At 39.1% G+C, this 13,064-nt stretch overlaps 1 protein-coding gene across 1 annotated transcript in view; it reads left to right on the forward strand.

Annotated features, from left to right (window-relative positions):
• The window catches only part of ABCB7 (ATP binding cassette subfamily B member 7), a 41,671-nt gene extending 29,653 nt beyond the window's left edge, over window positions 1-12,018 (forward strand). The window contains exons 12-16 of the mRNA XM_072876732.1: window positions 31-160; window positions 676-847; window positions 5,712-5,815; window positions 8,039-8,146; window positions 10,930-12,018. Of these exons, the coding sequence (XP_072732833.1) occupies window positions 31-160; window positions 676-847; window positions 5,712-5,815; window positions 8,039-8,146; window positions 10,930-11,148 (733 nt within the window). The 3' untranslated portion in view covers window positions 11,149-12,018. The remainder of the gene's footprint in view (window positions 1-30; window positions 161-675; window positions 848-5,711; window positions 5,816-8,038; window positions 8,147-10,929) is intronic.
• The last annotated feature ends 1,046 nt before the right edge of the window (window positions 12,019-13,064 follow it).

Genomic DNA, 13,064 nt, shown 5'->3' on the forward strand with positions numbered 1-13,064 from the left:
AACATTAGCTTTGATTCTTTTCAATTTCAGAAAAAGCACAATTGTGAGATTATTATTTCGTTTCTATGAACCTCAGAAAGGAAATATTTATGTTGCTGGACAGAACATACAAGATGTCAGTTTGGAAAGTCTGAGAAAGGCAATAGGAGTTGTACCTCAGGTATACCATGTTTCATTCTCTCTGCATAGTCCATTGTAATAGTAATTCTCAGTATTCTGACACTGTGGTTTAACGAAGGCCAATCCTAATGCAGTGGTATTGTCTAGTTCCTTTGAAAGTCACCATGCTGCTTTTTTTTTCTTTTCTTTTCTTCCCAGGAGATACTATGTTTTTACATGCATCATCATATAGATCCAATTTCCGAAATGTGTTTAAGCCTCTTCATGAGAAACTGCCTCCAGCTTTAAATGATTTAGCTTTATAGTTGATTACCACCCATAATGAGTTAGCAAAGTGGTAAAAGTATGCATGACATACATTTTGTGTCCTAAATATATATATTTTTATATATATTAATCCCATTTTTGGGAAAAGACATTTCCCCAAATACTTTTACCTTCAGGCTTTCTAGAAAAACATAAGCTATTCTGTATTGATTTCTTTCATGGATTTGGGACAGTTTTTAAACTATTGTTCATGGTTTCTCATTTAAAATATTCTTTCCATAAATGTAGGATGCTGTTCTCTTCCATAATACTATCTATTACAATCTGCTCTATGGCAATATCGGTGCAACACCGGAAGAGGTGTATGCAGTAGCAAAGTTGGCAGGAATCCACGATGCTATTCTTCGAATGCCGAATGGTTACAACACTCAGGTTGGTGAACGAGGACTCAAGCTCTCAGGTGGGTTCTTAAGCACAGAGGTTCTTTGTATCCCTTTTGTTACCTCAAAGTTCAATGCATAGTTTATTCCTCAATCAGACTTGCTTTTAGCTTATTTACATTATAATGTAATTGTAAGGCTAAATATTATTACGAAGATCTGTAGCTTAAGGCAACTGTAGTCTACAAGATATTTAAAGGAATGTATTTTCAGGGGATAGTGTTAAATGAGTTGATAGGTAAGCATGTAGATGCACCTGAGTAAAAATGATCTTTCTTGTAGTCTATTTGGGTAGTGGAATGCGTGTGAATAGAATTGGGAACTTTATGTATGTGTGCTTTGCATGTAGAATGTGATAGGCTTATATATGTATATGCATAGATCTTCTAAATTTGAGTTCTTAAATCTAAACTTGTAACAACTGAAAGGTAGGTGGTGTTTTGTTTTTGCTGTTGTAAGTAAGTTAAACAATGGGGTATGTTGTTGCTGCGAGGTCATTTTGGACCCTGTTCATAATGAAAGCGCCTTCATGTCTTATGTGTTTCTTACCCATGAATTGTGTAAGAAACAACATGAAAATGATGTCTGCATATTTGCAAGCTATGGATTTATATTACACAACCTTGGTACTGAAACAAGAAAAGCATGAGTTTAGGTTCTCAAAGTCCCTCTGTATTTCCGTATTTCTCCATATATGAGTTTAGGTTCTCAAAGTCCTTCCATAGACCACTCTGTAAAACAGCATAACTGTTCTAGACTAGAAAGGTCGTATCATGGCATTAGGCAGGCTTTGCTAGGCACGCTCTTAGGAAAGACGCATGTTCTTTGGGGCCACTCTTACAAAAAATTCACTTTACAGACAGCTGTAGAGAAGGAGTAATATTAAAACTACATACACTTGTTCATAGGGAAGATGATGTTTGAAAGCAAACATTCTTCCTGTGGCAGAGTTACAATGTAAGATGAGGGATCACATGGAAACTGGGAAATGTCTAAATCATTTCCCATGCCCTTTTTCTGTTTTTTATTGGGGGGACATAGGATTTTAAAAATATGGAGTTTAAGTATAACTTTTTAGGTAGTAGCTAGATTCCACTGGAATGCTTTCAATCTCAAATCTCTTACGTTGAAGTTGCATTGAGACAAAGCTAATAATGATGTCCATCTCATAAATGTAACGCTTACTAAATGTGCATTGAATGAAACAAACATGAAATTACTGTTTTGGTTGAGGGATATATCATTATTAGGTTATTTTATTATATTTTAAACAAGTCTTTATCTTCTTATAGCTCTTACAGTGTGGGGTGGGGTTTTTTTTGATAGATACTTGATGCAAGGTAAAATGGGATACTAATTTCGTGAGGTTTCCTCATGTAATTCACTGGCGGGTTTGGTTCCCCTCCTTGGTGGGTATTACAGGAAGTAGAAGGTGCATTTGCAAAGCTCATTAAAACCATTTCCTTTTGTCTTGTTTTGAAAAAGCAAAACACACTATAGTTCTGTTTAGAACTGCTAGCCAATACGAGCAGTGGTGGGGCACAGTTCTTCATACTGGTTTGGTATCTTTTTCGAATACAGTCTTAAAGGTGTTTAGGTAAGTGTGAGGTCATTGAAAATGTTTGGAAGGATTTTGAAAAGGTAGCTAGCGTAATGCTGAATTGCATGCAGAGAGTAGTAGTGGAGAAACTGCAGTACATACACAACTAAACTACTGCTCTGCCGGAGGAGAGGCCCTCTCACTGTGGTAACCTGTAGGACCTGTCTTTCTAACCAACTTCTCCTGAACACAAGGCCTTACTGTTTAGAGTTTGCCAAACACACGTGGCAGAGCTTAATTTTCTTCCCCTCTGACTCCAAGTACAAGACACCATTTATTGGTGGACCAAGGAACAGGTCAGCTGTTTTCATTTGCATGTCGGATGGAGCTGTAGAGGGCAGACTGCTCTGCTCGGTTGGGAATGAGGTATGGTCCTACAGGAGAGAGAAACTTATCTCGGTGAGTTTGGAAACTTCAGGGTACTGAGGTTGCTTGAGAATGGTACTGAGATGTATGGATGTTCAGGGGATGTGGAGCTGGTGGGGGTCCAGAGGCAGGAGCGCAGGAATGCAGCATGTTCAGGCAGAGACGTTGCCTGTTGCAAAGACAGCAAGCTATACGCGGTGTTTCTTACTGTGCAGCTGCTGAAGTCAGGAGTCCTGGTCTCACATGGCGAACTGTGAAGGGAAGTGTGTTCTTCTCCTGTTCTGTTTGTATTTAAAGAAAAAAGGGTATGTAAAATACTCCTCAGGAGAAAGACACTGGATTTCTGAGGTGATAGAAAAAGAGCTCAGAGTGGGCATCTGCCATTGAAGTAGCAGCTTCAGTTTCTTATTTTCAAGAAATTAGATGAGTATTGGCAAACAATAGTAATAAACAAGCTTCAGTAACATTTACAGTCAGGGTACAGGAGTCTTAGGCTAATGCTCTTGGAGATGTCTGCTCATCTTGGGCTTCCTCAAATTGCGCGTTGAATTGATCTTAAATGCAGTTGTGTGCTCAGCTCTTAGGGAATTTGATTCTGTGTGCTTTTGCTTGCAGGTGCCAGTTTGTGGGTTTAGGTTGGAATGTGGAGCTAACGTGTCCACTGTATCCCATGTGCTTTTGTTAGATCAGTCTTTTCATTGATAATGAGAGTTGTGATGGCCAGAAATGGTTTAGTTGCTTAATGGATTGGAGACGTCAAATGCATATCTCTGAGTTCCTTCCTTGAGTAGCTCTGTAAAAATATGGCATGTTACTTTGAATCTCTGTAGTTTTCTGAATAGTAGAATGGCTCCCTAAATTGTTATAAAGGTGTATATTAGATTCATTTCTGAATCTGTTGAATATTTTTTGAGTGAGGCTTCTTATACTTCTAGTCTAAGAAAAACACAAAGTCCTGACTTGTTTTGTCTTTTTAAAATAATATTTTGTGGGAGAAGTGTGGGGACTGAAAGCTCTGTGAATTTAAGTGGTTCTCTTTGAAATGCAGGCATTTTATATGTGTGATGGCAAAAACGAGGTTTTCAGGACCACCGACATGGTTGGTATCGCAGTGAAAGGCACAATGGCAATTAACGTGGGTCCTGGACGTGTGAACAGTGGTAGTACGTGTGGGGCCAGTAGAGGCTGTGATCTTAATTTGGGGCCCTGGTTCTGTGAATAGGTAAATCTGTTGAGTGCAGCAAATGATTAGTTTAAAAACCTGTAAGTAAACTGGCGTCTCCCTGTATGCAAAAATTTGGTATATTATGGATTCCTTTCTTCCAGTAAATGAACAGTTTACTACTTTGAGGACTGACATTGGAAAACTGTATGTTAGAAGTGCTGCCTTGATACTTTAAAGCTGGTGGATTTTTTTTATAATTGGCAAGAACCTTAATACAAACAAACCTCCCTAATGGCAGTACAGTAACATGGATAACAAGCCTCGGTATCTGAAGTTCTCCCCGTAGTGTGGTTTTCCTTGCTTGTGTGGTACGAAAACAGGCATAAGGAAGTCTTAATTGCAAAGTCTTTATCAATTTAAATGGTGAAGTAAGCATTGAGTGCAGTTCTTACTGGTCTCAATGATTGATTCATCAAGAGTAAATAATGAAAAACAAGCAGTTTTGGCTTTTTCAAGAAGAATCCATTTCAGTGTTTTCTAATAGATGTGTGATAGGCAGAGCTATAACAGCCCAAACCCTGACTTTGTGAACGCAATGGTTAACATGCTGTTGTCCTGAATATGAATGGGGAAGAACATGAAACAAGTCGATATGTTACAAATGGAAGGAAAGACCTTGGATTTTGTTATTGTAGTATGTCTTTCAAACATGTATATTGTCAAGCTGTGAGTTTTGAACATGCTTTAAAGGAGAGAGAGAGTACATTAAAATAGACTGAGTAAATTGTACAATTCTAATTGCTACTGAGTTCTGCCAAAGACGGTTTAAAATTTGAACGGCAGCATTATTGTCAGCTTTTTAAATGGTTTATTAAAGCATGTTCTCTCCTGATAGGAATGGAACATTAACAAGAATATAATGGTATTAAATCGAATGTTTTGAAGTCTTCAATAAAACAAAGGAGGACGGGTGCGCAAATGTGAAATGTTGGCATTGCATACCAAATGTTTAGCAGATTTTAAGTTCTCAAATGCACCTGTTTTCCTGTCTGGAAGTTTTCCTAAGTTATTCTTGGGTACATGTTGGCTGTAAGAATTGTGAAGGAAGGAAACTAGTCTGAAACTTGGTTACATCAGAAACCGACAGGCAGTAGATTGCATAATGAAGCTGCTCTTCAGTACCATATTAATTGTGTTCTTTAATGAAATTTGCTGGTTAAAGCTATTAGGTATGGACACTTTAAATCTGGGCCATGATGGAGTGGAAAGTTAGATGAATTTCAAGGAGAGACCTGAAAGAAAAAAATGTGTGTGCAAGATGCATGAAATCAAATACAGCAGGCCTGGACAGAGCATTGTTTATTTGTGAGAGAAAACAGGATGTATGTACGCGAAGTTACTGTATGGGGCATAGCTTAGACCGGGTAAATGAGCCCATACTCCCTGGTGTATAGCGTGAGTTACTGTACATCGTCATTAGTTACCTGCTCTTGCCTTGTAGCATATACAAAATAGTTCTCTGTCCTTTTCTAAAAGGATAAGCAATCTTGAATCACTTTGGATTTACCAGGGAGCAGGAACTTGTGTGATATCTTCCGTAACAGACCTTTTATCAGTAGCAACTATGATGTATATTAAAAAAAGAAAGAAAAAGGAAAAAAAAAGAACCAACCCCGAAAACAGCCATGTCTGGTGTTGAATTTAGAATATCACGATTGTAACATCATCCTCTTTTTTTGCCTTTTCCCCCCAGGAGGAGAAAAGCAAAGAGTTGCAATTGCTAGAGCAATGTTAAAGGAGCCACTTATTTTTCTCTATGATGAAGCCACATCATCTTTAGATTCAATTACAGAAGAGGTAAATTGGGATAAAAAAAATATAAAACTTAAGTGGTGTAATGATGTCTGATTCTGATGCTTTTTTCCTTGTTCTTTTCCTCTCAAGGAAGAATTCTCTTCTTTTTGCCAGATTGCTATCATGTGTTTTCCTGGTGGTTGTTGTTATTAAGAGATCCTATGGCTAAGCCCTTTTCCTAAAGGCCAGAGCAGACATACTGAGTCTCTGTCTACCCTGAGACACAGTGAAGAATATCAACTCTGTCTCTGGGTATATTTTTTGTTTTACACTCTTGAGGTCCCATTCACCATTAAATGTTCATCTCTTGAAGCTGTTGCAAATACCTCACATGGCCATGAAGTGTGAAGCTTTCCAATCCACTTTGAAAGGTGTTTAGAAGATATCGAGCATTCATTAAAAATGTCTTATAAATAATTGTGACGTAATGCAGAACAGAAAACCTCTTGTTTGTTGTGCAGCATCTTTCTGAGATGCGAATCAGGTAGGTGTAACCTGCAGTGCTGGTATTAATTTGTATTCATTTCACAGGAAGGGCTGTGAAACATTAGAGCGTTGTGACATAGATGTCATGACACTACCACAGTAACTGCATCAGGCTTCATAACTACATCTTTGTGAAATTACTGCTGGTGCTGAGAGTTTTGTGTTTAAGCAAACTAATGTCATCAAAAACTAGAACTAGAGCTATGTTTGTGTTCACTTACGCAGATTATCGAGTGAATTTATTGACCTGTAATCACTAAATTACTTTCATTTTCCAGATACAAAGGAATCAGAGTACAAACTGTACATCTATATAGTACAGCATTCAAATATAGTACAGCTTCCTCATTGGACCAGAAATGTTCATAACACATGCAATTCTACAGAACACTACTTGGATTCTTTCTCTCTTTTGTTTTGCTGTATTTATTGCAAGAATCATAAGCAAAGCTGAAAGTTTCACAGCAGAACTGCACTTTAAAGACAGCAAATGAAAATTAGTCATTTCCACAAAAGTATGTCTGCTAATCAAAATGTTTTCTGACAAAGGCAAGCATTTTTCAGGAGAATAAAGCGGACACTTATTGTAGTGAGGGCACAAATTCCCCATTAGTCCTGCTTGCATCTGAATGCAGTTGGGGAAGGTGGAAGACTGCTCACAAAGGAAGCAGTGGATGGATAGATAATTCCCAGGATTGCTTTAACTTTATGTCCCACATTGGCGTGATATTGAGAGGGATTTTTTTTTTCTTTAACTTTCATTGATTGGAAAGTATTATTATTGTGATTTATTCTTTTCATGTGCCTTTACTGCTGTTTATGTTGCTTTTGTAGCATGGCTGCACAGGGAAGTTTTTCCTGAAATCGAGTAACACTTCTCTTCCTCTGTCCCTTGGGATATCTGCATTATTCTATGAATAAAGGTCTTTTTGCAGCTTGAGGACTTTATCAGAGCCACAGATATTTCACAGAATCCTATAGGTTGGAAAAGACCTTTAAGATCATCGAGTCCAACCGTAAACCTAACGCTGCCAATTCCACCACTGCACCATGTCCCTTAGCACCTCATCCAAACGTCTGTTAAATACCTCCAGGGATGGTGACTCCACCACTGCCCTGGGCAGCCTGTTCCAGTGCTTGACAACCCTTTCAGTGAAGTAAAATTTCCTCATATCCAGTCTAAACCTCCCCTGGCGCAACTTGAGGCCATTTCCTCTCGTCCTGTCACTTGTTACCTGGGAGAAGAGACCGACCCCACCTCTCTACACCCTCCTTTCAGGCAGTTGCAGAGAGCGATGAGGTCTCCCCTCAGCCTCCTTTTCTCCAGGCTGAACAACCCCAGTTCCTCAGCCGCTCCCCATCAGCCTTGTGCTCCAGACCCTTCCCCAGCTCCGTTGCCCTTCTCTGGACACGCTCCAGCCCCTCCATGTCTCTCTTGTGTTCAGTGTTGGGCCCCTCACTACAGGATTCGAGGTGCGGCCTCACCAGTGCCGAGTGCAGGGGCACAATCACTGCCCTACTCCTGCTGGCCACACTATTTTTGATACAAAAATTTCATGCTTGGGATTCTTCTGTTTCTTCTGTAGATACTTGTAGCTGTTTCTTATTGTGAAGCTATAGCAGTACTGGAGATGTTTCTCATACTTATTTACAGTAATTTGCATATTTCCAGGCAGCATTTTATTTCTCTTCGTGCCACCTAGGAGTGTGTAAGAATTTGTCTCTGTTTTAATCTTGCAGAATATTCTCAGTGCCATGAGGGACATAGTGAAACACCGAACATCGGTTTTCATTGCTCACAGGTTGTCAACAGTAGTTGATGCAGATGAAATCATTGTGCTGGATCAGGTGAGGTGATCACCCTGTGGTGTGTAATTTTCACATAATGTCAGCGTTTGTTTTAGAGAGCCTGTGTGTCCATTTTGAAATATTATATTTCCACCAAGCTACTGAAAGGTCTTTCTTTGGAAATGAACCATATTAGAAAATTCTAGCCCAAGCTTTGCTTTTTACATATTTCTCTTCTTTGCAACTAACAGTTTATCAGTTGCAGAAACTCGCATGTGTGGCTCTCTTGTATGTTGTGTTTTTATTTCATTTGCATAGTTCATTTAATTACATGTTCTTTATATGGATTATGACAAATTTCACTTGATGCTTTGGGATTGGCTTAATATTGCATGTTTTTAATCTAATTTATTACATGCTTCTGTAAGATTAGGTTTCCTAATGTGTTCCCCCAATTTATGCTTCATTCTCATTACTCAGTGAGTGTCTATTTTTCACGTACATCCATTGTTTTTTTTCTTTCAATGGAAAGAGAGAGGACAGCATGTTCTGTTTCCATGCAGATAAAACTGTTGTAGGATTGTTCAATCTAATTATGTTACAAATCTGAACACCATTCTCTGTTGTACCTGTAGAAAAGTGTGATTATTCCCTTTTTGTATGCTTCTCTTATAAGGGGGGGGAAGGAAAGTTTCAACATTTGATTTACTAATATCACTATTCAGCTGTTACCTCATATTCAGTCTGTCCTAAGTCCATTTTCTCCTCTATTACCCTTATCTGGCTATAGGTTTAAAATAAACAAATGTCCTTTTTATGACTTCATAGTTACTCTTTTAACAGATAATGCTGAAGAAACTGTGCTCTAATCTGCTGATAATAGATGTTAAATTTATCTCTGCATTAATTTTTCAGTTGCTATTTATATGCTTGTGATTATAGGTGTATTTAGTGACTAAAATATGCATATCTATAAGAAAATAAATTATTCCTACAGTATGTTAAATGATTTCATGGGGAATTGGAACAAAATCTTAGGAAATGGTGACATTCATGACTATCTTTGCTATACAAATCTCAGCTTCATATGAATCTCAAAATGAAGTAGTGGAATAAATCACTCATACTGCTCTGTGGAGTTTTTCTTTGTTCTTGATCTGCTTGTTTTTTCAGCTTTTGCTGAAAAATCATTTCCCAAGGTGTATCCTTTATGTAACTGCATGTTAAAACATCTTGCAAGTGTTTTTTAACATGTTATAAGGCAATCTGCGACTTTTTGTTTTCGATGCAAGTTTTCACAGCTTACTAAGAGTCTGTTTTGTGTTATAGTGTAACTGTTAAATTAAAAATAAAAGCACAACCTAAAACTGTAAAACAGCTAGAGTGCTCACTTTCATGAATGATGTTAGTGTAATAAAGATTGTGAATGAGTAAGGCAGCGTGGTGCATCACTTCTAGTGCCCGACTGCTTCACGCGGCATCATTGACGTTTGCTCAGCAGAAAGTTGCCTCTTGTCATCCCAGCTTGATTGATGAGCACTGTGTTAGCAACCAGATAAATAAGGCTCAGTAGCGGAGATGAGACAAGGTGATTGTGACTGTTTTTGCTTAGCAGTGGAAATACGGCATCACAGTTTCAGTGCCTCTGCCTAGGTACAATCAGAATAATTATTGAGTGAGTAAACAAACATCGTATTAATGATATTGATCTTAATGCTGTGAAGCTGAACAGAGAAGTTACATTTTTGATGATTGTTTAAGAGTTATGTAAAAAAGGCCATAATTCAAAAGCCTAGTCTCTACTACGATGAACTCTCTAAATTAATCACTTAAAGCTTTTAAATAAATTCTGCAGTTATGTTGGTCAAGCGTATATTTGTTCAGATTCCACCAGCACGACTAATAATAGAAGTGACAAGACCCAATTTTTTTCTCAGCATGTTCATCAGCAGCTGTCACAAGGAGGTAGATTTAATTGTAGATCAGAATTTAGAACTAATATAAAATCCATGTAGTTGTCTGTATAATGCTGTCTTTTCCCAAAAGAAAGAATAGCTGGAGAATGAATACGTTATTTTAATTTGAAGTCAGTGAAAGTAAATGTGTATCTCAAAGTAAAAAGATGAGTCTGTTTTTCTGAAGAGTAGTGTTGTTTCACTGTCTGTAGGATTTGAGTTCTCCTCTCCAACTCTTCCTTCCCGTTTCCACAATGATAGTCAATAGATCATCTCTGCTCTTGAGAATAGCACAGATGAACTGAACTGCTCACTCAATTTTCATGACAGCAATTGCAATGACACAAGTTACTGTGCATTACCATCTAAAAGCACAATTTACACTAATTGTTTTTAGGATTTGATTTTAAATGTGTTTTCCTTATTACAAATCCCTCTCTGTACGCTCTTTTCTTTCAGCTTCTTAGTGTGTGTTTGTTGTCAAGCAAAGACAAATACATGTTTGTTTTGGTACATTCATGTGACTTTTGCACTAGTAGTTTAACGCCTTGCTCCTCATATAGAGGTCTACATTTACTTTAAATAGCTCTTCCAGTTTAGATAGTAAAACTTTCCATGTTGGTGGGCTTTAAATTTTGTCCGGATAGACAGGAGGCATCTACGTTCCCATTTTTGTAAGATTGGGAAGAACACAGCTCCTTGTTTTCAGCTTGCAGTGTAACACACAATTCGGTGCACCACATTCAGTCTTCCATTGCTGTCCCAAGCTCCTTCGCATTAATAATTGCTGTAATCTATACTGTAAAACTGTGGCCCATATGTTGGCAGCATTTTTATTCCTGAAGATCTGGTAATATTGATTACTGACTGACTCCCCTTCTTTTACAGGGTAAAGTTGTGGAACGTGGTAGACACGCGGACCTCCTTGCAAGTCCTAACAATCTCTATTACGAAATGTGGCATACACAGAGCAGCAAAGTACTAAATAGTCATAACAATACAAATTGGGAAGAGAGGAATAATCGGATGTCCAAAGAGGAGGAAAGGAAGAAACTAGAAGAAGAAATTATCAATAGTGTGAAAGGCTGTGGAAACTGTTCATGCTAAGTACGATCCTGGATTAATCTTCTATAACAGGTTAAAAATGCACAAGATTACAATGAAACGCAGCTCTTGTTTCTAAGTCAGAATTCAAAAACTTCCTGGGTTTTGCAGTTTTGGGGTTTTACAGTTTCTCAGAGGGACGTAATTTCAACCAAAGGAGTTCTATTTTTACATCTTTAGAAATCTCTAATATTCAGTGTTATCTGCAAGAGCTGAGCTTTTTCAAAAACTTCACAATTCTCAACTAAGAGTGTAATTTATGGCAATTTTTAGGCATTGCTAAATTCTCCTGGTAGTCGCTTGAGGTGGATTATTAAATTGTAAACAGATTTGTCCTCGATTTACATTATTTCTCATCATTAATGGTTGATAAATACGTCATGTTTTAATTGTAACTGGGCCAATTTGAACTCATTTGCTATTGAGGAAGATGCAATTTAAATTCTTCAGTGGTGTCCTGGTTTAAAAATGTTCTTCCTTGTAAAGAATAAGAAAACCCTCAACAAAACAGTAGAGGCTTCTAGTAGCAAACTAAATATTGGAATTATCTATCTCACCCTTCAAAAACACTATCAGGACTATCAGGACTGGACTATCAGGAAATGTATCTGTATCTAAAAGAAAACTAACAGTATTTTTAAGGGCTGGCAAAAATCTGGAATTGACAAAATATTGTGTGACTTTACGGAAAACATACAAAACATTGTATGTAAATACGAAGAATGGGAAGTTTCCCTTAAATGGAAAAATCTGAGTTCAGGATTCTGTATCCTCAACATCTGCTGTAGTAGTCAAAGCAGAATGCAGTCACTTTCTATCTCAGTCATGGTCTTAGGGAGCAATTAAGATTCAATAAAGACTTCCATAAATTTCTATTATGTCATTAATGTATGAGAAAATGACCTGGATAATGTTGAAAGCATTGCTATAATAATCTCTTCGTTTCAATAGTCAAAACTTCTTCAGTGTCAAGAAACCTCAGTCTTTGCCATTTGCAGGACACTACAGGTGCATTGGGTCTGCGTGGCAAGGCGGGGGGGGGGGAGGGGGGCTACAGGGGTGGCTTCTGGGAGAAGCTGCTAGAAGCTTCCCCTGTGTCCGATAGAGCCAATGCCAGCCGGCTCCAAGATGGACCTGCCGCTGGCCAAGGCCGAGCCCATCAGCGACGGTGGTAGCGTCTCTGTGATAACATATTTAAGAAGGGGGAAGAAAAACCGCAGCGGAACAGCAGCCGGAGAGAGGAGTGAGAATATGTGAGAGGAACAGCCCTGCAGACACCAAGGTCAGGGAAGAAGGAGGGGGAGGAGGTGCTCCAGGCGCCGGAGCAGAGATTCCCCTGCAGCCCGTGGAGGTCCATGGTGGAGCAGATCTCCACCTGCAGCCCGTGGAGGACCCCACGCTGGAGCAGGTGGATGTGCCCGAAGGAGGCTGTGACCCCGTGGAGAGCCCGCGCTGGAGCAGGGGAAGAGCGTGAGGAGTCCTCCCCTGAGAAGGACGGAGCGGCAGAGACAACGCGTGATGAACTGATCGCAACCCCATTCCCCGTCCCCCTGCGCCGCTCAGGAGGAGGAGGTAGGGAAAATTGGAAGTAAAGTTGAACCTGGGAAGAAGGGAGGAGTGCGGGGAAGGTGTTTTAAGATTTGCTTTTATTTTCTCATTACCCTACTCTGACTTCTAATTGGCAATAAATCAAACTAATTTCCCCGAGTCAAGTCTGTTTTGCCCGTGACGGTAATTGCTGAGTGATCTCGCTGTCCTTATCTCGACCCCCGAGCCTTTTGTTGTATTTTCTCTCCCCTGTCCTGCTGAGGAGGGGAGTGATGGAGTGGCTTGGTGGGCACCTGGAGTCCAGCCAGGGTCAACACCCCAACAGGATTGTGTTTTTAGGCCTTATCTCTTCAGAGAGATTTACCACATCT

The sequence above is a fragment of the Ciconia boyciana genome, chromosome 12 (assembly GCF_034638445.1).
Source record: "Ciconia boyciana chromosome 12, ASM3463844v1, whole genome shotgun sequence".
Classification (NCBI taxonomy): Eukaryota; Metazoa; Chordata; class Aves; order Ciconiiformes; family Ciconiidae; genus Ciconia; species Ciconia boyciana.